At 41.4% G+C, this 24832-nt stretch overlaps 2 protein-coding genes across 2 annotated transcripts; both read left to right on the top strand.

Annotated features, from left to right (window-relative positions):
* The first annotated feature begins 2109 nt into the window (after positions 1–2109).
* LOC117256739 (uncharacterized) lies at positions 2110–17766 on the top strand. Its single transcript, XM_033626357.2, has 6 exons — positions 2110–2522; positions 6324–6547; positions 8131–8233; positions 8470–8565; positions 9464–9978; positions 11143–17766. Exons 1-6 carry the CDS (start codon positions 2481–2483, stop codon positions 12593–12595), a joined length of 2433 nt encoding a protein of 810 aa, XP_033482248.1. The 5' UTR covers positions 2110–2480; the 3' UTR covers positions 12596–17766.
* A 2393-nt stretch (positions 17767–20159) lies between these two features.
* LOC117256744 (transcription factor HES-5-like) lies at positions 20160–20908 on the top strand. The gene is made up of 2 exons (XM_033626362.2): positions 20160–20297; positions 20401–20908. Exons 1-2 carry the CDS (start codon positions 20175–20177, stop codon positions 20821–20823), a joined length of 546 nt encoding a protein of 181 aa, XP_033482253.2. The 5' UTR covers positions 20160–20174; the 3' UTR covers positions 20824–20908.
* The last annotated feature ends 3924 nt before the right edge of the window (positions 20909–24832 follow it).

The raw sequence follows: 24832 nt of genomic DNA, 5'->3' as shown, positions 1-24832 counted from the left end.
GCTGTGACAGGGCCTACATCACACCAATATGGTAGATTGATGTTTCATATCTGAAGAAATACTGCACAATGACATGAATAGACTGTTATAATACACTCATGAGACTGAAACTTTGAAATCAAGGTGTTGTAGTGCTTTGGGCCCCAGTTATTAAATGTATATAATGCAGGATTTTCCTAAAAACAACAAAAAAAAAAAAAAAAAACAATGTGTAGACTCATACAAAAGCAATTCCTCTCTACCATCAGTAGAGATGTGTGGGGGTGTATTTATCTGCAGAGACGCTGCCCTCTTTTCTTCTAATGTAGCTGAGGTCGGGACGTTACTGGGCTGCTACATTTGAGCAGTGGTGGGTAAGGTTGGGACATTATAAAAAGGTATTCGCTTAGCAGATTGCCGAAAAAACAAAGGTAGCAAGGTGAAATGCCAAGGAGACAAATCTCGCTCCAAGACAAGAGTGAATCTGGGGTGGGCTTTCACTTTCACCTTTTATGTCCCTTTCTTTAAACCATACCACAATTTGCTTGAGTATATTTTTAAGCCAGTAATCCACTTTTTACTTGACTTAATTTGCCATCTATACCTTTGTTCCAACTAGTCTGCTCTAAATGTGGGGATGTAGTGTAGGGGGTGAAAATGTGAGGAGCACCTCTGCTGCAAATGTGAAGTTTCCAGCTACCTGGAAAAAAAAGACGCACCACCTGTCTTTTGGCCACAATGCAATCATGACAGAGCAAAACCCAGAACAAGAGGCAGCTTCCAGTGACAATCCCTGGCCACAACTCATTTACCAAAATCTAAAAAGACAAGTTACATGATGATATGCTTGATGAGATCTCAGCCTTTAAAAACTCCTCTTCTCCACAAGCACATTGAAATAAGGTGCACATACTGGTGGTGAACATGAAGTTATCTAACTAACCTTATTCTAAGCAAGGTCATTTAATTTATCCACTTTGGAACAGATATTAAATAGGAGAAAGAGAACTGTAGGCGAGGAGCAGATGGACAGTGAGAGTGGGAGATGGTTTATATCTCATTTGTTTAGGCCAGTGGCTCTCAAATGGTATGCTGTGGCACACTGGTGTGCCGTGATGGAAATCCATGTGTGCCGTGGGATTTTGTGATAACCACACATTATTACTGCAATATTCAAATGGTCCCATACAAAAAGTTATGAATACATTTTTTATTGACTGTCAGTATGTTGTGTGCACCCATTTCCTAAGAAAGATGGGAAACGCCACCACATCACATTATCTTACATTATTTCCCATCTAAATGGATGTGTTATTGTTGCTTTGATGTGATTTTAAAAAGTTTAAAATGAATTCTTGAATCATTTGGTTAATAAATATTTCATGAGTAATGGCTGGTTGTCAATTGTAATTAATGTTAGTAATTAAAAACAAACTTTTATGTTTCGATGAGTGATAACACACATTATAGTGGCTACTGTGCACAGATATAGATACAGGTGTTGCCTTGAGATTCTGGCTTGTCCTTTGGTGTGGCTTGGGCACCAGTACTTTTTAACTTTAACTTGATTAGCTTTTTCAACTGGTAATTTTTACCTTTACTTGAATCACTTTTAAGGGAGTAATTGCACCTTTGCTTGAGTATAGATTTTCCGTACTCTACCCACCACTGCTGGTGAGCACTTAAGGAGAGGATGGGGATGGAGAGCGACACAGATCACACACATCAACTCATGTACCATTTCTAGTTCCACAGCTGAGGCTGATAATAATGGATCTGGAAATTCTTGCACATTGACTTGCTAGAACATTTTGGTCCCAATCTAAAACAGAAGAACCCTAGCAGACACGAGGGACTCCATCTCCCAGCATGTCTTGAGCAGCATCTGCAGGAGGATCCCAGATGAACAGCTAGAAGATGGATTGTTGTACGGTGTGTTCCCTCTGTTACTGTGTGTATCGCTGCAGTACAGATTCCCTCTTGCACATGTCGAGGCTTCATGAGGAGTTTCAGTCAGAGAGGAAGACATCCAGAGGGAGAACGCTGCATCTGATTGGCTGATGACCCTTAACAGGCCACCAATCAGACACCATCCTCACTGTGTGACTGCGTGTGTTTCCCTCTCCATCTCTGAATGCACCGTGTCAGCCTGCGCATATTTTTATGTTTGCAGAGCTGCATGCATGCATGAGTGTGTGTGCGTGTGTGCAGGATGCTAAAACCTGGAGCTGTGAAGGAGGGGGAGGGGCACGGATTGAGACGCTGACAAATTAAACGAAAAAAGAAAGAAAGAGGGGATACACAGAAGAGAAAAAGAAGGGAGGAGGAGGACAGTGAGGAGAGGACAGATGCTGAGGAGAGAGTGATAGTGAAAGGCACGCTGAGGAGAGATAGACGGAGAGAGTGAGAAGGAGGAGGAGGAGGAGACGATCTGCTGGAGGAAGCAGCAGCATCGTTGATTTTCACAGGAACCAAGGCGGCTATCCTCTGTTGCCGTGACGATGGGCTGCTGGCTCTCTGGACCGTGGATGGGAGACCAAATGGTGAGCGTCCAAAGACCTGTTCAATGTTCTGAATGATGCTGGCTGTGTGTTTAATGATGTCTGATTTGAAGAAGATGGAACTGAGCTCTGTAAGACATGTTCAGGTTTGTGTGTGTGTGTGTGTGTGTGTGTGTGTGTGTGTGTGCGCCTGTAGATGCAGATGCAAAATGGCATCATCTCATAATTTCTGCAGGACTCTGCATTTGTGTGTATGTATGTGTGTGTAAAATGAGCCTAATGTGTGTGTTTGAATCTGAAACAGTTTATGTCCTTTTTTGGTAAATATATAAAATGATCATGTTGTGTGCAAGAGTGAGGTTCATATTCGTCATCTCCATCTGCTGAAGGCTCACAGTCGTTCTGCTGCCATCCTCTGTAGCCACACACAGGTGCCATTTTGTGCTTCTCAGCTCATGCAATGTGTGTATGTGTGTGTGTGTGTGTGTATGCGTGTGTGTGTCTGGTTGAATGTAGCGGAGGGTGACTCATGGTTGTGATGTGCTGGAGTTAACAATACTGTTCATGCGTCTAATTCGATGGCTGCTGAGCTGAATGTGTGTATGTGAGTGTGTGTGTGAGTGTGTGTGGTGTGTGTGTGATGTGTGTGTGTGTGATGTGTGTGTGTGTGTGTGTGTGTGTGTGTGTGTGTGTGTGTGAAGCAGGATGAGGTTGATGCTGGCTCGTAGGTGTTAACCCTTTAGTGGAAATATGGACATCATGTTCACATTCGTCATATTTGATATAAACGGCTCAGAATTTGACTGTCTGGTAATTTTGGAATAAATCTACCATCTGTCTGCAGGCAGATCTGTGTCTTGTGACCTAGTTGCATAATGTTGACTAATTCAGTTTGTTTGTCTGTAGTGTGTTCACACTGTAAAATAAAAGGCGCTAGAAGTGCAGTTAAAATGGCAGCATGCTGACTAAAATTTGGTTGTGGTATCGTTGATGCTGTTTTCCCACAATGCATGGATGGATTAGAGCTTTCTCTCATGTCTGGCATTCCCATAAAGTTGTTGGACTTCTGAGAGACAGATTTAATAAGAGTGGTGCAGCAGAGGTATGGGTCAAACTCCCACAACACTGGAACCTACATTTCCCATAATGCAGCTGGATAGTATCTTGTGATTAGGCCCTCTCTGCCTGGTAAACAGCCACATCTTTACAACTCCACACCTCCAGCTTACGATGCAGACTTTCTGTTATACATTCATCACCTTCAAGTCCAAGCTGGGATAACCCTGATGACACCACAGCGACATCATCAGGGTTATTGACAGAGCTCCTCCAAATCTGCAGAAGACATTATACCAGTGATACTCAACTTGTCGACCATGGGCCAAATCTGGTCCATGATCGTGTGCTGCCGGGTGGCCTACCAACCATTGTCTAATTCACAATTAAAATACACTGATTCTGACTGGGATATTTTTTTTCTACTTTGAAAGCAACTACAGTGTCAGAGTACATATCAAAATCATTAAAATTTAGCTTTTTTAAATAATTAAATAGAATAAAGTGCCAAGGGAGGATCCCGCCCAAGTCCCCTGACAGAGGTCCAGGCTACACCCTTAATGTCCTTCGTTCTAGAAACACCCATGCATGCATTTGCCCTGTAGGGTTCCTGCAACTGGATTTGCCTCTTGGCAAAGATGAGTGAGCAGAGCAAACATTGAAAGGCTGAAAACAGGCAGTTCTGTTTTTATATATACTGATAAATATAATTAACATTTGTTTATTAACTGCCCCCTGATTTCCTGTCATTTTGCAAAAGCGGCCCTCGGGCAAACCAAGTAGAGTATCAGTGCATAATAATTTTACAGGCTGAGGGGAACTCACATACACACGCTAATATTGGAGGAAAAAGGGTATAAAATAGGAGGAGAACAGGTATTACATTTACATTACATTACATTCTCTGGAGGTCATTAGTGAATTTGAGTATTGCCATTCAGCCGTCCCGCTCATTGATTTATAAAACTGCCAACAAGTGTCAAAGAATTGTACAGATCTTACACTGACCAACCCTAACTAAAGACTGCAAGATGTACATTGAGTGGAGTGCTGCTGCACACATGGATGTAGATCTGGGCTCAATATTTAGAACATGTGCATTTGTCCCCCCTATAATGATAATATCAAAGTGGCAGAGGACATTTCTTTTGACAAAATTAAAGACCTTCACACTATAAACTGATGCACAAAAGGCACATTTAGGTGCATAAATAGTCACCAGAATGCACGAGCATTTGATGCTTAAACATTTCTGGCAAAGGACCCCCACACCTCCCATTTCATATCTGTGCCCCCCAGCATTGAAACAAATCCTGCGTCCTTGGCTGCACAGTTCATTTACAGAAAAGTAATAGTTTCTTTGTAAATTTTGTTGATATTAAATGATTAACATCAAATAAGTCCGTAGACTTATGACAAAACAGATTTTTCTGTTTGACACTGTGACAGGTTTTCATTATGATCTGATGCTTTGACATGATCAGAAGACGTAATGAAGCTCCACTGATCAAACATTTAATTGAGTAATGTGGTAGTTGTGAATCCACAGAGAAAGACTGGAAACTCCGAAACTCTAAAGCCACTTTGCCACTAAAAAAAAAAAAAAATAAAATAAAAAAATAAAAAAAACACTAACATTTGTCTTTTTAATGTAATGGGAAAGGTTACAATCAGCATTCACACCTGGGTCAAATGACTCTGTAGTAGTCACAGGTATTTATTAGCTCCAGCTTCAGTCAGCATTGGTGGAAAAACAACACCCAGTTAATCACACTAATTTTAGCCCCTAAATTGGTGAAATGCAGTCACGTGCCACCACATAATACTGTCCGTCTCCGCCAAAGTAGCATTCAAACATAGGTTCAAATTAGTCTACACCAAGTTTGAGAGAGCCACTGAAAAAGTAAGAGATATATGAAAAGAAGTAACCACGGTAAAGCTTTCAGATGCTTCCATGCTGCTCTTTGCTGTTTACTAATCTGTTTTCCAGCCTGTCCATGATGTCAAATGTGACACATCAAAAAAACCCACACACACACAGCCATACTCGCCTGCTGCAGAGACTCACTTTTGGTGCCAGGTCCTTTTGCTCTATTTCATCTCCCACTGTAGATAGTCCTCCCTCAATGCAGGCAGGATTCTCAGCTGATCAGCATAGCAATGCCGAGTCAAACTGCCGTGACATCATCGTCAATGTGACACTTGGTGAACTCTTATCGGCCACCAAACTGAGTAATATCTGCATTTCATCAGTTGTAGCATGGCTTAGTGTTGGGAGCTGCTGTTTTTTAAAATCTGGGTCGCGTGAATAAGAAATTGTGGTCACTATTGACAGTAGCTTGACTATTTATAAATGGCGAATGCAAGATGTCCCATGTTGCACTGATGACAATTCTTTCTGACCAGTGGTCTGCAGTGTTTTAGCGCCACCTTCAAGTATCTGCTCAGCTCGGTTGAAACCTCGACTGAGGTGGTACCAAAAAAGGTACCAGGCAAAAGGTACTACCCACATCTGTTCAGTTTGCAGCACCAAACAGCAGACAAAGTTGATGTCCACTGGTGAAGACAGTGAAATATCTAACAGCTAAAGAGCCAGATGTTTTTCTCAGGAGTTGGTGGAGACCAAACCAGAGCTAAAAGGAAAGCAAATACTGCACTTACATTCATCATGTGGACATAACCATGACTCCGTCAGGGTGACCATCTCACTCTGTGTCCGCTGGATTTGGGAATAGCCAAATGTTGCCACCATCACATCCTTCCTCTTCCCCTGTTTGCTTGTCTCAGGTGAGTGGGCGAAGTCTTGCAAACCTGAGCCAGCGGGATGCTTTGCGGATCCTAGCGGCCAGTCAGCGTCCAATCACCATGCAGATCAAGGGTCAGAGGGGGTGTGGCACTGAAGCAGACAGGGGAATGTGGGAGCCCCTTCCCCTCAACCTGCAGCACCTCAACCTGCCCCTCCCACTGATGGGGGCAGGGCTCAATGCCTCCAGCCCCTCCTACCAGGACAGGTATAGACACACACACACGCACACACACACACACACACATATAAAAAGACAACATGATGAGGATCTGTACAGTATAGTAAGTCTTATTACTATGGAGAGCTGTTAAACCTGCTTCAATAAAAGTGACACCCTCTTCTTCACAACATGGTTCTTGTGTTCACAATTTTGCTGTTAAAACTGAGAACGAGGAATCGCTGATCTCTTTGTATCATGGTTTGGTTTGCAGACTCACATTGGGCGAATTTAATTTGGCTGACAAGCACAATGAAATAAATGTTACCTGATAAATGTCTGCAAATCTAAGCATCTTTTAAAAAGTTAGTTTTTGCAGATGAACCCCCTCCAGATTAGTGTTGTCACGGTAACAAAATTGGGACCCACTGTACGATACCAATGAAAATATCATGGTTCTGAGTAGTATCACGATACCACAGCGAAAATGAGGCAGATGTGCCTTTTGTCATTTATAAAAAGATAAATCACTTTTCTATAATACATCAATGATATTTCAATGGAATAAATTACTTATTGACTTATTCATACTTCAAAAACAGCATCAATGAGTGATTAACATAAAGGGGATCAAAATAAAATAAATAAATAAAATAAAAATCAACCAGCCACCCTTCTCCCCTGACAGTCCCTTCATAAGTAATGAACAGTCCCTAAAGTGCGGTGAGGTTTGTGGGCCGTTACTGCCAGAAAGAGAGAAATGTGAAAGGCTCGTTTCTCCTCTGACACATCACATACCTGTGTTAGGCTGGCTCGGCTGTTCAGGTACTTCTGGGCAGTCCACATGCCAAGAAGAGGATATCATTAGAGCCGACTTCTCCGTCGCCAGTCAGCCGATGGTCGCCGTATTTGACAGGAATACATTACTGTCTGTGTCTGTGACCCCCGTTCAACCCACAACCGATGGGATTCGCCTTTCGTTTCTGCTGCTGGTTGAAATCTTTAGGCTGCTCGCACAGCGTGCTGAATGATTTAAGCCTATTTTGCTCGCTCAAAACTATTTTTAGTCGCAAATGCCAGTGTGGTGACGGGCGGATCGCCACACTGCCGACATTTTACTCCGCCCGTCACGGCACGCTGTTTTATTGCGTTATCAAAACACGCCACTATTATTCGGCCTTGCTTTTAACTTATTCCACCGAATACTGAATGTGTGTTTTTTTGCAATATTCAGCCGAATATATTCGGTTACCGAATATTCGGTGCATCCCTAGTTTCATGTACCCATACAGATCTCTGTTTATCTGTGCCCAACAAACTATTTGCAGTCAGTCTCTCACCCTCAACCAGAGCTAGAGGAAACCCATTTTAATCACTACTAATTACTAGAAAATGATAAATGATTGCATGGGAAGGTTAGGGTAAGGAGGTGATGAGGTGGTTGCCTGGCAACAATAAAAAGGCAAAGCAAGCGTTTTTTGCAACCTGTAAAATGCTTTCTGTGTGATCAGGGCCTAAGAATGATGAACCACAGGAGTATATTAAGGTCTTAAGTTCTACGTCATAACAGGATTTAAAAATGATTTAGCCTTGAAAATGTCTTAATTGTGTGTCCCTGTCCTCTGTCTCAGACATTACTACAGCCATCTGTCTCTGCCACAAGATCACTGTGAAGGAGGACGGTACAGCTACCTGTCCAGCTCCCCACGGGACACTGTGGACATCGGTCACCAGGTGAAAAGGAGAACCACACACATTTGTTGAATATAAATGTTATATTTTAATTGCAATCTGCAAAAACCAAAATATTGGGTATCACTCTGGCCTCTGCAACAATCAGTTTCAAATGCTTTAATTTAGTCGAGATTTAACAAAGACTTCCTTCAGTTAGTAATAAATGACCAACCCATAAACATACAGAAGCTTTGTGTTGTTTCTAATTTTCTTTCATCACATCATGAATCCCTCAGGATCCAGAACTGAGTGGTCGCGGACCAAAGGGACAGAACTGCCTGATGGGATGCTGCAATGCAAATTTAGACGAACCCAATGGCTGCCACAGTCAGGTATCCAAAACTGTGTTGAGTATCTTATTGTTAAGATCGCATGCCATCACCTTCCTATTTTGAGTAGAAAATATAGAAACCGAGAGGGAATTCACATGAGAATTGTTTGGCCTCTGGGCTGCCGAACCAGCACAAATAAGACAAAAAGAAACCGTGTAATTCTAAAAGCACTCACAAAGGGTGAAACGCACCACTAACTGTGCTGCCAGGTAAATACCATTTTGGAGCTCCTGTGCCATTTGCACAGATCTAAATTAGGTAATGTTCATACACTACCACAAAACCTGCCCCTTTCTATCAAATTGTGCCTCATTGGAAAAAGAGGCCAATTCACAAAGATCAGCGCTAACAGCCACACGCAGTTAGAGTGAAATAATTAGTGTCTTCAGTGAGTTAGTGGTAACTGAAGCGTATTTATTAGGAGTGTCATTCCCAGCACTGACCCAAATACGGTTTCTCTCTGTCATGTCTAAAGTCCTTGCCTGAAGATTTGAGGAATGCCTCTGCACCCTGCGGGTCAGGACCTGCAGGTCGCATCTGAGAATTTCAGTTTTTTTTTCTCTATGCCATCATTCTGCCTCCAGGGGCAACATTTATACTTATCCACATGGATAATTGCAATCAGATGCAAGAAAGGACTTCATAGGCGTGCACTGTTATATCACGAACACAATATTTTTTGTCTATCTGACCTTGACACAGGGCAGAAAGTGTTTTCAAGTGATGCGAGCAATCAGCAACTGCTATCCATTCTTTGTGAATTCGCCTGCAAGCGTGATTGCAATCATTTTTATTACTCAATCTTAAGAAAACAAAAATCAGTAACAATATAAACTGAGTGTTTTGGTGTGTGTATTAATGTAAATGATCTTGGGACTGAGGATGACTGTTGTTGCAGACGGATGACGAGGACTTCATGCTGGAGAAGCCAATGGGCTTCATGCCCCTCCATCATGAGCTGGACAGCGGTCTGGGCTGGACTGACGGCTCCATCCATCAGGGGGACCTCTCTGGGCTAGAGACCGAGGAAGGAGGCCTGGAAGACTGTCATTCTCATGGGGCCCTCGCCCCAGGGGGTTGTGGGGGCTTTGGTGGCGGTGGCTCTCCTTCCTCTGAGTCCTTTATTTCTTCAGAGCTCAGCGACTCTGGTTTTTACAGCGTAAGCACTGGGGAGTTTAGGCACTTTCAGAGGCTGCTGGAGAAGCGAATGCGGCTGTACAATGCCAGAATGCAACATCAGGGTGAACCCTGCGAGAGGCGGGAGCGGCGTGACAGCTGCCCTAAGAGCCACCGTGAGCTCCTGGAGGCCATCCCTGAGGCCCTGACCATGCAGCCTCAGTGTCCACGCCTGCAGCTCGAGTTGGAGGAGGGCACTGGGCCCATCATGGATCTCCCACCCCGTGGCCTTTTCAGGTAGAATCTTGTAGAATGACACCTCTTCTAAAGATAAAGCGAGTGCGCAAACTCTGTCAGATTAAGTGTGACTAATTGTCCCGATAAACTACGAGCGACAGCAACAGTCACAGAACTTATCGAGCCCTGAGCAAGCCCGAGCAAAGGCTTCCTGTTGCTCTGAAAATGGGTTGGAGGTGCACAAAACTTTGTCAAAAAAGAGCCAGTGCCACTAAAGGCTGATTTATAGTTGCATGCAGGCTGTATGCAAAGCCTACGTAAGTGTCTCACGCCGTAATGAGCAGTTATTCTTATGCAGTGGTGTCTCTGTGTCACTCTGTAGTTACACCTTTAAAAGACTATTTGGCAGTGGGGTAGCTATGCCACAATGATGAGTTTTTGTGAAGTGCTGTAAATACTGATTGATTTAAAACACACCTAAAACCTGGCTTAAAAGTAACAATGTTAAACAAAAGTACAAAATTCTGCTCTGATATAACACCTGTCTTTTGCTAGACACATTTTCCCCAAAACATGGTAACGTTATTAGCATAATCCAATGACATTTTACACTGCATAAATTAGCCTAGCAGCTAGCAGAGTTTTCCTCCGATCATATGAAACCAGGAACAAAAGAAACATTCAACAAAGGGAAAGTTTCAAAATTTGGCTCCATTATAACTAACAAGGTTCACTAACAAATCAATTAAATAGTTTTTCCCGCTCATATACTAGTAATTAATAATATAATGAATATTGACAGTATTGAGCAGAGTTTACTTGCTAGTTTAAACCAGTTTAGAACCTTGTAAAACCTGTCTAAACTGAATCATTTTGCATCAGAACATCCATAATTTACACCAGCCCAAACAAGTATCTCTGTTGTTTAAACCAGTTAAAACAAGATTATGTCTATCTCTCTAAACTAGTTTAAATCAATTTAAAAACTGTCAACACAAGTTTTCTGGAGTTAATCAATCTGCACAAATCTAAATCTAATCTAAATCTAAACATTAGTTTTAATTTACCAAGAATATCTAACGACATCGTCAAGAATTTCATAGCTATATGCAGTAGACGAATTTAAATATCAATCTGAAGGTACTTGTTAGATTCTTCTAAATATCTGCGTCCTCAAATGTGTCATTACTGTTTGTTTGTTGACCTCATTCTTTATATTTCCAGGGTCTCATCGGTCCAGTTCCATAAAGCTGACCGGCCCTGTCTCAACCGTCACAGCTCCAGCAGTGGAGCCCTCTTCAACCCCTCCCACGCCCATGCTGCAGTTTCTCGAATGAACGCCCCGGTCCTCTCCACTTGCAGCACCCCCTCCAGCCACCGGAGACCACTAGTACCCATGCAGCAGCACCACCAGGGCTCGAGTTCGGTGGGGATGCTGAGGAGAAGCCGAACGCTCCATCATCGCCCTCCTCCCCAGGAGTACCGCCGTCGAGCGAGCCACCCAGCTTCCCCCTCCTACTGCGCAGCAACCCTGCACCACTGTGGAGGTGTCCCACCACACAACATCCTGCCACAGGGCCTGCCAGAGGAAGGTGAGCTAGTGGCTGGTGTGATGGCTTCTCACCCAGCAGGCCTGTCCCTCTCACCACAACAACACCCCGCCGCTCTGGGGCATATCAGGGGTTCCAGCAGCCATGAACGATGCTGCGACAACAACCCCAATGCCCAGATCGCTCACCACGACTGGTGGCATTCACAGGAAAGAAGCTTGATGCCTGAGAAACTGGTGACAGAAAGGGACAGAGAGATTGAGAGGGAACTAGAGCAAGAAAGACAAATGCAAGAGAAAGAGCTGGAGAGGGAAAGGGAGCGGGAAAGGGAGGCACAGATTCAAGAGGAGATGGACAGAGAGAGGCAGCAGGAGTTGGGGAGGAGCCGAGCCAGAGAACAACAGCAGCTTCAGATTTCAGTCCATCCTCCTCAGGCTGGAGACGTCAATGACACCTGGCCGAAACCAGCCACCCGTCAGTCCCAGAGTGGCGTGGGAGGCAGAGGTCTCTATAGCACCCTGGAGGGCCACACAGGAGCTGGCTCTGCTGCTGGATGGGATGCAAAGAAAGGACATATGAATGTGAGTTCAAGCCCTAATCCCAGTTCTGGTTTTCAGACAAGATCTAATCCAAGCTCCAAACCCAACGCAACCTCACGGATCTCAAGGAACCAGCTCCTGAGAGACCGGGCGTCTCAGCTGGCGGATGAACGAAGTGGAATGAGCACGGATGAAGAGACCAATACTGACATGCTGATGGGTCGGTACTGGAGTCGAATGGAGAGAAGGGAACACTTCCTGTTGGCCCGTGAGCAGAAGCAGCAGCAGCTGCAGGCAAGAGGAGGGAATATGCGGGACGCCATCGCCAGGGGAGGATCCATCGCTGGAGGAGGAGGAGCCTCTGTTGGAGATGGAGGTGTGGTGGACAGCAGAGGAGGCGGGGCTTTTCCAGAGGGGCGGTGCAACACGGTCCTGGAGCTAAGTCAGAGGAAGCTGAGTCGTCTGAGGAACAGGAAGTTGTTGGATGACTGGACGACAGTAGAGGAGCTGCTGACTCATGGGACCAGGCTGGATAACCAGGAGGACATAATGTGTACCAGCTCTCTGCTGACGGTCACCACCGTCTAACTGCATGGGCACCACGTCTAACTGTAACTCTGTGTGCGTGTGTGTGTGTGAGTGTGCGTGATGTTGAGCTAACAGTACAACATTTCACTGAATCCTCTTGTTCATTTTTTTCCAGAATCAGATGATGGGTATTCGTTTCATCTTTGTGTGTCCCATACACAGAGAGGTCCAGGATGTCTTTAGCCTAGCTAAGCACAAAAACTGGAGGCAGGGGAAAGCTGTTAGCCTAGCTTAATTTAACGAGGAACAAAAATTCACCTTCAAACAACCCCACAGCTGTCTGATCTAAACAAACAGCTGGATTATGCATCTGTGTAGCTGCATGGGTCTGAATGATGTCATTTTTATCTGCTCACGTACATGCAGACCCTCTGTGGACGTTTTGTATTCCACCCCAAAATATCTTACTGTGCAGACTCTATGAATCCACAGTGCAGTGCATTTTGCCATCCACCCTGCTCTCTCTGTCCTCTTCGAAGTACCGTACTAAGGGCCCTATGACTTCTGCAGCACCGAAAACAGAGATGGAACTGCAGAGATAAGTTTGTCCAGAGTCAGCCTCTAATGTTTCTGTATCAAGCTAGCCAACGTAGCATTTGAGTGGTCAAGCCGGTAGCTGCCATTAAAGTTGTAGTGCACCTGGAGTGTACCCGTATTCTACTCTGTAAATATATTGAAACAGCCCAGGATACAGAAATGACTATGCCGGCTTTTCAAAATAAGGAGTTAATACAGTGTAAATGCATGTATGGAAATAAGATTAATTGGATTATATTCACAGGAAGTATAAACATGTTACCTGTGTCCCTTATGAATAAGGAAATCCCACTAAATTGTGAGGGAAATTATTAAATTATTGAAAATAGTACAAAAAAGAATGCATTGGTGGTTTACCTCAAATTCATTGATAATTAATAAACTGATTTTTTTCTTATCTAATTATTGAAATTATATTCATCCACAACATAATCAGACACTCTTTCTGATGACAAAATGTGCTTAAACTATAAAACACAGAATTCAGAAAAATTAAAACCACATCTGAAAAAATAAAAACACATTTCATAGGGCCCGACGTACTTGAAGCGCAAAGATGAAACTGGTATCCATCCTCTCATATGACTAAAACAGAACAAGAGGATTTATGGAAATGCTGCTGTTCCTTTAATGAATGTGCGCGCGAGAGGGAACCTCACTGTCATCGCTGTACATCACCTCAACTGATAGCTTTATGTGTGGGTGTGTCACCACTGTACAGCACTCTGGACAAAATGTGTGTGTCAGTGCATGACGCTTGTAAAGACAAACAACTGAACAAGGTCAGATGAGCGTGTGTGTCTGCGTCATGTCTTATGCTACATCTTATGCTACATTTATTTCACAGAATCTTTGACAAAATTTACAAAACTTTTGGGTTCAGACTCAAATCCTCAAACAGACCATGAGATTTCGGGGAGCAATACTGTTCTGCGTGATGTACCTGGCTGTGCACTAATGATAGATCACATACGACTACTTTAACATCAGGGCCACAGAACACATCAACTGTAGCAATGCAGACAAAGACAACTGAGATTTGATACCAAATCCTGAATGGTTTTTATAGAAACTCTGTTTACAATTAAAATACCAATCGGTGGGAGCTTTTGTAACTAAAATGAAAAAAAGCGACCTGATTTCCTTGGTTGTGAAACACTAGTGAAACCGTGTTGATCAGGGATGGGGAACAATGTGCCATGGAGGTTCTCAGAGGATTTCAGCAGCAGGTTGATGCTCTTACCACCACAGAAACCCCACCAATTAAAACAATATATGTACTTTTTAGGACATGAGTACCATGATTATGAAAGTGAGGCGCACTCACTCCACTGTACACAGCACACTGACTAAAAAACAAAATTGCTCTGACTTTGAGTGAGCAGCTCTAGTATCCATCTCGTGATTCGGAGGCGCTCTGTAATTTAATGTGTCCTTCCTTGGACCATGCTCCACCCTTCCATCAAGTTTCATGAAAATGAGGGCAGCAGTTTTTCTGTTATCCCTCTGACAAACAGACAAATGCACAGATGAACGCACAAATGACATCAAAACCATGACCTCCTCAGCGGAGGTAGAGGAAGTCTCTGAAAGGGAAGCACTATAACGTGTGAAGTTTAAATAACTAAAAAAGAGTGTTTTTTAGCCCCATTGTTACTGTTCTGCTGACCTGCGTGAATGCAGCATAAGATTTTGGGCTCTTCATGGCACATGGTTCCCTGTTCCTGCTGGTGTCTTTACTGTTGGCAGGATGTTTACAGATCTACCTACCCAGGTAACGTTTACTGAAATCTACAGACATGCGTTGACTGTGCGGAAAAAAATTCCACGGAAGATACACCTCAAGTCAACTTAGGTTGTCTAGACTGCTGCAGTGTTTGTACAGTCAGGACAGACAGAGCTCAAGTCAGCGTTGACATTCCACTAAAAACAGGTACAGTGGGAGTGAATCTGAAATCTGCTGATTCCAGGTCTGCAGTTCGGGAAAATGTGCAATAATACCTCAAGCTAGTTTTAATATGAAAATGATGGTGTTGTGTGCGCTACCTGTCAGGAGTTCATCGAATGCAGTAACTCGTTTTAAATCAAACAGATGCACAAATGTGACGAGTCGCCATGAGTGCACAGTAATCCTAGAATCTGAAATGGCAAGAGCAAAGGTTGTGTAGATATTTACATTATTTCTTTACATTGTTTTCATTGAGAGGGACCTAAGAAAACAACTTTTTGCACATCGTTTTTTATACTAAAAGTTTCCCTACCTTTCTGTACCAGGGACTGAGGCCAGTGGAAAGACTGTAGATAGAACGACAGTATGTGTTGATGTTTTCTTTATAAACTATCATAGTGATTTATGGAGGAAAAAAATAAGTTTATTGTCATTGTGTTGGACATATTTCAATATTTTTCTTGTGATGGTTACAAAACCAATGTGAACAGTTTTTATGATCTTTAAAATCTACTTAATTTCCTTAAAAGCTGGTGAAATTTTTGATTTACCATTTTCAAAGAGTGAACACAAAATGTGAATATTATTGTCGCTTTAAATGGCTAAATTGAATTTTACTGTTGTTTTGTGTCATTATGACATGTACATATTGATTTTGTCAGAAGGTGCAGATGAGGTCAGAGATAGTAACAGGTCATGCTGATGCCATCAGACGCCTCCAGTGGTTTATCATGTGATTCTGTAGGTTTATAGCTGTGTTATGGAGGCTGTATATACAGCACAGAGATTAACATTGTAGTAGTAGTTCGTTTAACACTCACAACATTGTCAAAATCCATGAATTTTGAGTAGGATCACTGACACTAATGCTTTAAAGAACACTGCAACATTTTGGATAAATATTCTTGTTCTGTCTTGTCCAGGGTCGGATGTTTCAGCTGGTTATCAGTTTCATCTCTGTGTGTTTAGTAAAACAATGGTTCCTGGATGTGTTTAGCCTAGATTAGTACAAATACTGGAAGCAAAAGAAAAACGTCCAACAGCAGATGTTAGGGTGCAGGAATAGAAATACAAGAACTTATGTTTTTTACAGGATGTGTTTGGTTTAGTTGGCACAGAGAGACACAGCTAGCCTATTTCTGCCAGTACTCTGAGCGACATGCTAACGTCGTGATTGCGAGCACACTGATTGACAGACACAGCTGTCAACTATGAAGTCACATCTCCTTTTTATAACATCAAATAACTAATTAAAACCAAATTTATCAGAAAAATGAACACACATCAGCGTGATCAGATCTACCTAAAATGACAGAAACCAGTTGCTAAAATTGGTCAAATTTGTTGCCAAATTTGTTGTCAAATTACAAACATTATTAATCACACAAAACAAGTTTCAACCATAAACTGCGATCAGATTTTGGACCTTGTCCACTTTTGTTTCAGGATCAGCTGCAGACTGACTTGGTAGAGATGGCTGCCATCTTGTTTTTACATTGACTAGTGTATTATCCTTTTGTTATCACTAGATGGCTCAAAAAAAGTGTCCACGAATGAGGACAATAGGCCTCAGTTGAGTAGAATGCAGTATAAGGTCAAGTAAACCCAAAATTTGATGTCCTCATATGAGGACACAGGGTCACAGAAGGATGTGAACCAGCCACCAGGGGTCAATAGAGATGTTTTGACGTCACTTTAGGGAAGCATTCATGTCATCATCTTTATACAGTCTATAGTCTGGACCAGGGGTGGTGAATCTAGAACGATGCTGCTCATGGGGCTAAAGAAAAAAAATACAACATCAACAAAGCTGTCTGATTTATCCTGTTCCCTAACAAGCTAGTCATCAATCCAACAATTTGCAAACTGCCTCGAGAGAGTCCAAAATAAAGGAACCTGATATACACGCTAGTGCTACTCTGGCAGAGAAAAAATTGCATGGCTCGGTTGTTTGTTTGTTTGTTTTTCTTCCCAACGAGGGAAATAGCTGTCCCTCAGCACAACACCACACATAGCTGAATCACTAAATAATCAGAGATGTGCAGCAGTAATTCAGAGGTCAGGAACCAGGCTAAGCTTTGGAGTTGCTGGAAGGATTTTTCTCTTTTGACTGAGCAAGGCTAGCAGCTTCCCTTTGCTTTCAGTCTTTGTGCGAGGCTAAACACATCCATGGCCTGTGTACTGAGAATAGAGAATAGACTGACTCATCTGACTCTGGAGAAGACAGAGAGCAAGATGGTTTACAGAAATGTCGAACTGTTTGTTTAAAACACCTTAAACGTTCAGACTCAGAGAGAGAAAAGAAGTGGAATCTGTTTGTTTCCACGTTTTCCCTCTCCCTCTCGGCTGTGACTCAAACAGTCTGAATAATGGATGACGAAGAAAGATTTTTTTCTTCCCAACCGCCCCCCCCTTTCACTCTCTTTGCTTACGTTACACAAGGACACTGAGGGCTGAAAATAGCACTGCTGTCCTCATGTGATGTGAAAATTAAAAGCACACTGGAGCGGAGACACTTGCTGCTGGGGAACTCAACACTTGTTTTACTCCATCTGACAATCCCTCCATCCAGCCAGCAACACCACCTCCATCTGTCTGTGCAAGGGTACTTTTCACAACAGCAAGCTTTTTGGAAAATGATGATGTACATGTGATTGTAATAAAGAGATTTTAATTAGCTATGAAACGGTGGTTTGGTGTTTTTATTGAACACATTGCAGATATTTTAGATGTTTTGAAACTTGGGCACAGATATTTAAGTCTTTCATAACTGGTCTGAGTAGGTGAATTAATGTAATACTGTTATACATTATGAATTGAGGCCACATGTTTTATGTACAGCATGTGAAGAGATTACTTAAGAGTCCCTTCTTTAGCTACTGGCCTGGACCCCACATGAGTCCATTATAAATCATGCATTAACATACATCATGCATTAAAGCACAACAATATTCTGTTGGGTCAGTCATTAATTAACCTTAAATAAATAAGGCTTTTTAAATCAGATGTTGCAGTTAAGGTTTGAATAAATACTGTTGGTTTAAAAAAATGTCTTGTAATAACTGTTGACAGCATTTGATAAATAGGATGGAAATTAAGAAGAAATCATAAAAATAAATATTTAAAAATGTTTTTAGAATGTTCTTTTTTTTGCATTATTAACATGTTCTATTGCAAGTACTACTTTTTTTGCTCTCTGTGGTTTCTGTTATAATATCTGTCATACTGATTTGTTTCTGCTATAACGCTGAGCTGCATTTTATGTTATGAAAGGTGCTATATAAATACAGTTTATTATTATTAAAAAACAAAATTACATTCACCAGATATATGCAGCTTACCCTTATTCTCTCCTCAGGGGTCTCATTTATAAAACCATGCATAGGATCCATGCTAAAAATTTATATTCAAAAATTCAAATATGGTGTGTGCCAAAAAATATTTGACAATTTCTACAATCAGGCTTCCACCTCACCATCTGCGTCGCCAATTTCCTGTCTCTCAAAATGTTCGTAAGTGTAGGTCAAAGTTTCTACCATCAAGTCTGTTTTTATAGATCACAACTTTTGCGTGGGAAGTGGCGTACACCTCTTTCAGACCTTGTTTTCTGCATATGCAATGTTTATAAAGAGACCCCTGTATGTTTAAATCAGACAGCTTTGGAGGTGCTGGAGGACTGAGCTGGGCTAGCAGTTTCCATTTGCTTCCAGTCTTTGTGCTAAGCTAAGCAGTGCTGGCCCTGAAGCTCAAAATCAGAAAAGAAAAAACAAAAAAGTTACTTATTATCAATGCATCTATAATTCACCAAGTCACATAATAACAACAGAGCCATCTCTATGACACTTCAAACTCTATCTGCTGATGAAGACCTTGAGCTGCAGTAAAAAGTTCTGGGAGGCAAAGTTTCTGCAAGTATCCAAGTATCTACAAGTACAGCACTTTACCTTCACACTGGAGTTCAATGACAAACATCAGTATTCAGTCTCAATTATAATTGTTTTTTAATAAAGAACATATATTTCACTGATTGATGATTATTGATGTTTTTAAATGCAGTGGGTCATAATTAGTCCACAGACTCAGTGGAGGCATTTTAAATGTGCCACTCATAATATTTAAATATTTTTTCTTTTTCTACTTCAGTGCAGTAATAGTTGGAGGTGTTGTAGGAAAGAACACTTTATTTTAAACCTTTTTCTTTCCAAGGGGCCACACACTTGGCCTCACACACTTGTATTGATGCTTCAGTAGCAGCAATGAAAAGACAGAGTGTGAGAAACCAGGGAAAAGTGACTCACAGAGCCCCCCAGTGGGACAAAAGATCAAGACCTCTGCCCTGAAGACACAGGGGCTAAGGAGTGTGGTGGTACTGATGTGAAAACCTGCTCATCTGTTGTAGAATGAATATTATGTAATAGTGGATACATGGCAATAAGTAACAAATTTGTGTTTTTTTTTATCTATTCATTTTTTCCATTCAAACAGTTTCCATGTAGTGTGACCCTCAGCACTTCAGTCAGCTGTTTTTTGTATTTTTCTTTTCGGTAAAACTTCGATTGTGTATTTTTTTTAATTGCTAATTGTTTTGAGTTGCTTATCACCACCTGTCATCATAGAGCCTGTCAGGCTATTGGTGCACATATCAGTGTGGCAACCAAAACTATTTTAACCTGACAAAGATCCAACTGGGATCAAAACGTATATTTAAATGCTTTTGTGTTTTGGAGCCGGATACAGCCGGATACAGATGATATACTTTTAATCACCTCCAAGGATTTCAGTGAGTATTGCAGACATGTTACGGACAAATAATTTTTCCACTGATGTTTCTATTCAGTGATTTGTACCCTACAGAATGTAAGTGATTTTTATACTTTGACTGTATATAGAATCCACAGTCCAGTGCACGTGTGATTCATTACGGTCATTGATCCCGTCCTCCATCTGTTCGTCTAATATGACCACTGAGCATGTGGCAGCTCAGCGTTCCCTTTTATTTTGAGCGGCACTCTGATGGGCTGAAAACGGTGAGAAAGTCCAGTCATACCCAGACCCACACATTGATATGAAGATGGGGGACTATAAATAGGAGGGATGAAGCCAGCACAGATCAGATTCTCTCTACAGAGACCTCTACAGCACACAGATCCAGACATGGCACCTACAATCACTGCAGCAATGACCAATTCTCAGGAGCATCTCACTCTGACCCACAAGGTAAACTCAACATCCAACAACATTTAAATATTGTTAATAAATCTTCATGCTGACAATTTACTCCAGAATAAGTTTATTAATGACTTTGTTCTTCTTCCTGCAGCTCAGAAAGCCTCTGGTGGAGAAGTTACGCAGAGAGCGAATCAACAGCAGCATTGAGCAGCTCAAGTCTCTCCTGGGTCCAGAGTTCCTCAAACAGCAGCCAGACTCCAAGCTGGAGAAGGCAGACATCCTGGAGATGACAGTGTGTTTCCTGACACAGCTGCAGCAGCAGCATCAAGCTGTGGACTCAGCAGCTGTCGGTCAGGGCTACTCCAGGTGTGTCCAACAGGTGACACACTTCCTGTCCAAAGAGCAGGTGAAGACACAGTCCCAGAGAAGACTGCTGAACCACTTCAACAAGCTGCAGTCTTCCTCTGATAACAACCTGACAGAGGCTGACTTCTCTCCTCTGAGCGCCACAGTCCAGACCAGCATCACCAAACAACAGAGTCCAGTCAACAGCGCCCTCTGGAGGCCGTGGTAGACACCTACAGACTGGAGTTACTACCAGACAAACTCAGATGACCATATTGGTCAAAGATTACTGGAAATTAATTCTTCTGAATTCTGACATTTGATGAAAAAAACAACAACGGTAAAAGCACTGGCAGCAAAGTTTCCAAACAGATACCTTAAAATTACAGTAAATAACCATATCACAAAACTACGTACAATAACTGTAAAAATACAGAGTAGATTTTTACAGTCAAAATTAATTAAAATACAGTATGTTATAGTTGATAAATGCCCATTATACTGTAAAATAACATACATATGTCAAAAAACATTAAAATCAGATACCCTTCAGGTTAATCTCTGTAATTTTACAGTATTTAAGAAACTGTAAAAAAAAAAAAAAAAAATGGTAAAAACACTGGCAACAAAGTTTCCAAACGGATACCGTAAAATTACAGTAAATAACTGTATCACAGAACTACAGACAATAACTGTAAAAATACAGAGTTGATGTTACAGTCAAAATTAATTAAAATACAGTATATTATAGTTGATAAATGCCCATTATACTGTAAAATAACATACATATTATGTCAAAAAACATTAAAATCAGATACCTTTCAGATTAAGCTCTTTAATTTCACGGTATATATTATTTATTTTAGGAAACAGCCAAGTCTATCTATAGTAATTTCATGTTAAAATACTATTTTTCATACTTTTTCCATGTACAATAACAAAGTTATTACGTATAAAAATGAAGTAGGTTCATAAGATAAATATCTGCAAATTTACAGTATTAATCTGTCATTTTGGAGAATTAGTATATTAAAAAACAACCATTGGACAGTGGAAAAACAAGCTAAATCCATTACAAATACATCAAAAATAGCTACATTTAAGGCCAATCTCTGTGAATTAAGGGTATTTAGTATTTTTTTTTCATGGAATGGCCTCATCTATCTAGAGTAATTTCCAGTTTAAATACTGTTCTTTCATGTACAATGACTGAAAAATAATGTATAAAAATGTTATAAATGCCTTAAACCAACAATAAATGTCTGCCCATTTACAGTATTAATCTGTAATTTTAAAGAATTACAAGATTTAAAAATGTTCGTTGGACAGTGGAAAACAGCAGAGTACATTAAAAATACATGTTTTCAGTCACAATCCCTAATAGCAGAAACCAGATAGCTCCCTGCCCTGCCCATCCAGTAACACTGGAAAGCCCCCTCCTATTCTACTGCATGGGCATGAGCAACAATCTATGATAAACTTTTTCAAAACATGACACTCGCAGTATAATCATACAGTAATCATCAGTATGTTATCTTGAAAAATATTGTTTAGAAAAAGCTGTGCAGAGCAAAGAAAAATTGCAAATCTGTGACTTGTTTTATTTTTGAATACCATGGAGTTCAAATAGTTACATGATATGAAATATATATTTCTGGCGGTGGATAGATGGACCATAGTTATTAACAGAAAAGCATTGCAGATTTTGCTCTTTTCACAGGCCATGTTTACAATAAGTAAACACTACACTAGTTTTATCCTTTAAAGTGATATTTATAACTTTTGTGTTGTACTGTCCATACTGCAAGTCCAAAATATTGAGTAGCTTCTTCAGCAGCTGCTCTTGTGCTCTACAAGTAAGTTACTTTGACTAGACCTAGTTGCCCTAATTAATTGCAGGGCAAAACTGGAAATAGAAACATCTTTCATCTATAAGTAACATCAGCATAAGAACTACCTACATACCTACAATAAATAAATAAATTATGTGTACTTGAAGTTTTTTTGAGTTTGGCCCATGTTCCACTTGACAACATGGAGAGGGTGGACTTTATGTCCTATACTACAGCCAGCCACCAGGGGGCGATTGAGATGTTTTGGCTTTACTTAAGGAGCTGTCATGCTGTCCATCATACTGTATTACTAATGTACTATTCATGCTAAGTATGTCAGATTGAGGATGTAGTGTTTCAGCTGCATAGTATGTGGATTATGTATGCAAGAAACGCCCGCATGTATACTAAATTATCAAGAAGTTTTGATTATGCAGTGTGAGCTTACTGCACATACTCAACTCAATGCATTGCTAGTCTGATACTCAGAATTGCCATTTCGTTTCACTGCATTACTCTGTCTGACCGTGCTCTCATAGTAGCCGTTAGCATAGCAGCTAAGTGTTAAAGCAATTTCTCAAGATACAAGGTGCTATACACAACTTTTGGAGACAGATGGACCTGGTTTCGTCCAGAAGCCATCAAAATGTGCAGGGGTAATACAACTCTGATACGAGGTGTCCTGAGTATGGAAGCAAATCGTGACTAATATTTAAATTAAAATGCATTTGCAGAAATGCTTTTTCATTTTAAGAATGTGGCTGCATTATTTGACTATAAATAAAATGAATAATCAATCAATCTATTTGCATTTGCATTTTCTTCTTCAAGACTGCACATTTTATGCCATAATCAAAAAGAAAACAAAGAGGACATTGCTATTTCATTTTCGTGGTCTGTCCTGCAATATAGTGCCCATAATTCGAAAATGATTTGGCAATCTGAGTGGCGCAGGAGAGTGACGCCAGTAGCAGCTCTTCTTCAGCTCCGTGCTGACCATGGTGCTACCCATCTAATACGGTAGGGGACGGTGTGCACATTTGATATATGGATGCATCACAGATCATGGCGCTCCCTGAGATTGTGCTTTCTAAACATCGTAATTTCCCAAAACTGAATAAATACCTCACATAGCAACACAAAACTGCTTTGCTACCTCAATCATGTTGTAACTAAGATATCTGCTGGAAATTTTTTTTTTCATGGACTGTTCATTGAGTTACGGAGTTAATACGTCTGCTGACTACGTCCCTGACACTGATCAGCTGTGACTCCCCTATCTAACCTACATGTGACTGATCACCACCTATGCCCACAGCTGTGCAGGTAGCCCATAGCAACCATAGTGCCTACCATAAACACACACACATTCACACACACAAACATACACAAATCTAAATTGGCTGCAACACTGAGAGACACAGCACCTGCTACTAGCTTAAATGACTGTCAAGTCAGCAAACATATTATCTCTGTCAACAAAGAAATGCTGTTCCTCCTCAATTTCAAAGTCTTCAGACATGTTGGGCTGTCCTTTGCTAAAAGACCGTAGTGCAAATTATCTTTTAACTCTGTGGTTACTGCTGTACGGTGCACGTATCACGTGATGTAAACACATGTAGAGACTTGGGCATGTTTTCGCTGGTCTCGCGCAAGCGCGCACACGTGAACGCGGAGCACAGAGAAACAGTCAGAGCTACAGGCTACTGTCTCTCTTTTGAAAGGATTAAGCACAGTTACCCCTCTTCCATCCATGCGGCGCCTGCTCAGTCTTCAAACTACTGTTTTGAGGTGAACTCTGCATGAACCAAGCTGCTGCAGCAAGAACGGACGGATGTGTCGACCCTGTTCCCTGTTTAGATACACACGTGGCGAACACAATGAGTAACGTTTATAAACTTTCTAGCTTAATTTCATGTTGAAATGTATGTTTGGTGACCGTGAGTAGATATTGTAACACTGTTTCTACTGCACACACTAGCTTTGTGCTGGTCAAGGGCATCCATCCAAAGTAGCAAAAAACCGCGCTGCTGCTCAGTGGTATCTCCATGCCAGTTACATTCGACTCATGTAAGTACGCGTTTTGCTAATAATATATGGTAAGATTTTCACCAGATTCTCTGGTGTGAACAAGTCTCTTAAGTTTCAAGTGTGTTTTATTGCCTACAGTTGTTGGTGTAACGCGAAATGGCGAAGGTCTTTCCATGCTGCTTCTGTAGCCTTTCGTTAACATCAGTAAAATGTTATGTAGACCACCAACTGCTACATAGACATGAAGCTAATGCCCAATTTCCATGTTGTGTTGCTGACTGCAAACGTGTTTGTCAAATACAGTGCTTTTAAAACGCATTGTTATAGACACCATAACAACCCATCTGTGTCAGAATTGGACATTGTGTAAGGACC

The sequence above is a fragment of the Epinephelus lanceolatus genome, chromosome 1 (assembly GCF_041903045.1).
Source record: "Epinephelus lanceolatus isolate andai-2023 chromosome 1, ASM4190304v1, whole genome shotgun sequence".
Taxonomy (NCBI): domain Eukaryota; kingdom Metazoa; phylum Chordata; class Actinopteri; order Perciformes; family Serranidae; genus Epinephelus; species Epinephelus lanceolatus.
Note: the sequence above shows the minus strand (reverse complement) of the source record. Positions and strands in the feature narration are given on the sequence as shown.